This window comes from Vollenhovia emeryi, unplaced genomic scaffold, assembly GCF_000949405.1.
Source record: "Vollenhovia emeryi isolate VEMERY1.0 unplaced genomic scaffold, V.emery_V1.0 DF939169.1, whole genome shotgun sequence".
In the NCBI taxonomy this organism is placed as follows: domain Eukaryota; kingdom Metazoa; phylum Arthropoda; class Insecta; order Hymenoptera; family Formicidae; genus Vollenhovia; species Vollenhovia emeryi.
Window position 1 is genome coordinate 495,094 of NW_011967197.1, and position 3,678 is coordinate 498,771.

A 3,678-nucleotide genomic window follows, 5' to 3' on the forward strand; every position below is an offset into this window, starting at 1 on the left:
GGATTGCCCCGAGGGACTCGTAAAGTTTTTGTCGATTCGCCCCGAGCACTTTGACATCGACCGTTCGTGATATTCGCAACAATGAGAAACAAACCCTAGCGTATGGACACATCTTTTATTTGAATTGTTCAATGCGAATAGTTCCAGAAAGAGTTAAAATAGGAGACGCGCAAAAATATAGAGGAAAAATAAATAATATGTATAGGTCGATAAATTTTCTTCCTTTATACGAAGCGTATACGAAGGAAACCATCGTACCAAAAGGAATGAGTACATACAAGTTCCGAAAAATAATAAAGTCTAAAGTCTAAAGATCATAAGTCTAAAAGATCCTTCGTTCTACATCATAGGCTGAAGTATTTATAATAGATAAAAGATCCGGTACAAAAATTTATATGACAGATTCCGTCTTTCCTGTGAACATATTTTGTACACTGAGAAAAGTCTTGGTCACATATACATATCTTATATCTTGCATTTGAACAATTTTTTCATAGAGCAAATATTTTACGGTCGTCATATTAAATGACTCACTCTGTATATATGTATCCCTATTCAATATAATTTTCTTTAGTTTTGCATTTATTCCTGTTGAGAGTAATTGTTTTCTTTTGACATGAAGCAAACACCAAAATGACAGTCAAAATCACCATCAAGGCATGGAACGTTTTGCAGTCAAATTGTCAACATTTTGCCATTATTTTGACTACTCATATCCCTCATCAATTTTCAATTCACTTTATTTGTCAACAACTGGAAAATGTTGTAAGCGTTTACTAATGCGTTAACTAACCATAAGTAAATTAATTTTCTGAGCAGGAATGAAATGAAATATTTTTAACAATTAGAAAAATTGGATATATTTTACAGAAATGTATATTCTGTTATTATAGCCAAATTTCTTTATAATCAAGAAAAATCGAAGAAAATGTCACAAGTAACATTTGTTTCTGAATATTTCGACTTTCTATCAGTGTAATTATTTATAGCTGGTTACAAAATCTGTATTATCTGCATATAGAAAAAATAATATAGGGCGACTTACCAATACAGTATTACAGAAAACAAAGTACAAACAAAATTTTATGTATATGATTATACTTTTTTATATTCTATTTTATTATCTACTCAATATGTGCAGTTATTTCCAAGGCGAGGCGTTCAACGTTGTATTGAACTACAGGTACTCGAGCATCTCTTTTCAGTTTTGACATATTTCACAGGATAGATAGAAACCTTCGTAAATCTCAGATTTTTCGCGCGGCCTTTTTAACCCTTTTTTTTATCCTTTCCGATCTTTGACATTTATGCGAAACGAAGGTCTTTGCAGAGAAGTTTAATTCAAAAGACCAAAGGGCAATGTTAAAAGAAGGTGTTTCGCTCCAAAGATTAAAATAATCCTTTCCTGATTTAAAGGTGCACTAACAATAAATCAAAGTAAGCGACATGGTCATATTTGCACAAAGTCACAGCAAGAAGTGGAAAAACAATGCTACGCGGCAAAAAATCAGAAACATGAAATTGTTTTGTGAGGTTTCTAAAGTTTCTTCAGCAAATGGAAATCATCCTACCGATCAAATTGATTTATTGTATGAAAACTAGAAGCGGAAAAATTCCTCAACGTTATTTCTGCAACTCCACCAATATATTAAACGATATTGTGTATTTGTTATTTTATAGAGCAAGCTATGATAAACAAACGAATGTTCTGAAACGTATAGAAAGGTTTTTAGGAAATTTCAAGGAAAAATTTTTAGCTACAAAACTTATACCTTTATTTTTCGTAGAGACGTGTGAATTATTCGAATACGAATTGAATCAAATCGGGCGAAATAGTAATAAGTAAAATATTATGGTGATATTAATAGATGCATTCAGTACTGCAACCGTTCATTGATCGGTTAAGTAGCGATAAAATGTAACTAATTCTTATCTTTAAATTCGACTACAGATTTTTCAACTAAATGTTCAATTACTGCAACATTAAATATACTTTACTAGTTTTATATTAAATATTGAAATCTTTTCTGTTTTACCTCAAAACAAATTTATATTTATAATCATTATTACTTTTCTACAATCACAACAAAATTTTCTCTTATCATCTACAAGTAACAATGCAATAATTATATTGTTAATTACAAACTATATTTCAACAATTCAATTCGATTCACTTCGATTCGGATTCATAAAAAGAAATAAACTTAATTCGACTTAATTCGACCTAATTCGACGTAAAAAATCCTTCATTCGCACATCTCTACTTTTTTGAACAAATGTTGCATTTTATATAGCAATACATAAAAAATACAATAATAATACAATAATAATAATAATCTCGATAAATAGTAAATGATACAAATTATAAGAGATATTATATATACGTTGTAAACGGCTTGTACAATGTATTTTACAAATGTTTAATGCGCATATATATACTACAACTTGCACATACACCTCACTTACTTATATGTAATAGTTGCTATCTAATAAGTAATATGTCATGAGAGTTTGTGTGTGAAATAAATACTGGTCAACTTTTTATAAAAAAGATCGAAGGCTCTAGCAAATATTTCTTTAATCTATCGGCGGATCTGTTTGAACGGTTTTGCTTTCTACAGAACATTCTTTATTTAAGGAACCATACTTATTTGCAATATTTACTATTTCTCGAAGCGTGGCATTCTCTTCCTTTAAAGAATGAAGCGTCTCCTTCTCCTTCAATTCATTCTCCTCGTCTAAAGCAGCGGCTGTCTTCATCACGGCTGCCATTTCATTAATTTTCTCTGCTTGACTCGTTATTATCTGCGAAGTAACAAAATATATATGTATTAATGAAAGCTGCACAATATTGTATTTCTTAATCTTTTGCCTTGTAGTTCCCAATTAGATTAGGCGAATCTATATGATAAATAAGTAGTAACGATTTTAGATGTAGGATTACAAGTCTGAACTCGTTTATTGATTAAAGCAGATCTTTTTACTTACATTAGCGTATTTTGAATTGTGCATGGACGAGTAATCAGTTTTGTTGAGGCGTAATAAAGAGGCAGTTTGCTGTCGGTATTTGGACATTATGAGTTCAAGAGCATGCTGGTGGTCTTCTAACGCGTTTCTCAACTCCTTGTTCTCCGCCTGTATTTCTCGCAAGTGCTTATTTTCCCTTTGGATCCCGGCGATCAGCTGTAAGTGCGGCCTCTGCTTCGCTTCCGTATTTAAAATTTCTACCTCCTCTTGATACTGAGGATAAATTGTAAACATATAATATATAGCACATACACATACATATATATATATATATAACTTTAGCATTTGTAGTATGCATGTACATTCGTAAATACATCTCTACCTGCTTCATGTTATCAATTTGTCCACACACAGCCTCTACTTCGCTTATCAGGGTATCTGCCGTATTCTCATGGTCTGAAATTCGAATAACCAGTTTTTTGGCATCCAATATAATCTGCTGGAACGTCAACGACATCTGCAAGCACATACAAATTCGATTTATCTACAAAGTTGCATTCACTTCATCATCCAAACATGTATCGCTCAGCTTCAACAATGTCTAGTGCTAGTAACAGATGCTAATAACAGGAAGAGAGTTGCGACAGCGAACCATATGAGCACTTCTGCCTTTTAATTTATCTATAAAGTTGCATTTACTTCATCATCCAA

General features: G+C 31.8%; 1 protein-coding gene across 2 annotated transcripts in view; it reads right to left on the reverse strand.

Annotated features, from left to right (window-relative positions):
* Window positions 1-1,758: 1,758 nt before the first annotated feature.
* The window catches only part of LOC105563977 (FGFR1 oncogene partner 2 homolog), a 4,425-nt gene continuing 2,505 nt past the window's right edge, over window positions 1,759-3,678 (reverse strand). For both annotated transcript variants that reach the window (XM_012016015.1, XM_012016016.1), the window contains exons 2-4: window positions 3,350-3,484; window positions 2,989-3,240; window positions 1,759-2,805 (exon numbers count right to left, since the gene is read on the reverse strand). In XM_012016015.1, the coding sequence (XP_011871405.1) occupies window positions 2,578-2,805; window positions 2,989-3,240; window positions 3,350-3,484 (615 nt within the window). In that variant the 3' untranslated portion in view covers window positions 1,759-2,577. The remainder of the gene's footprint in view (window positions 2,806-2,988; window positions 3,241-3,349; window positions 3,485-3,678) is intronic.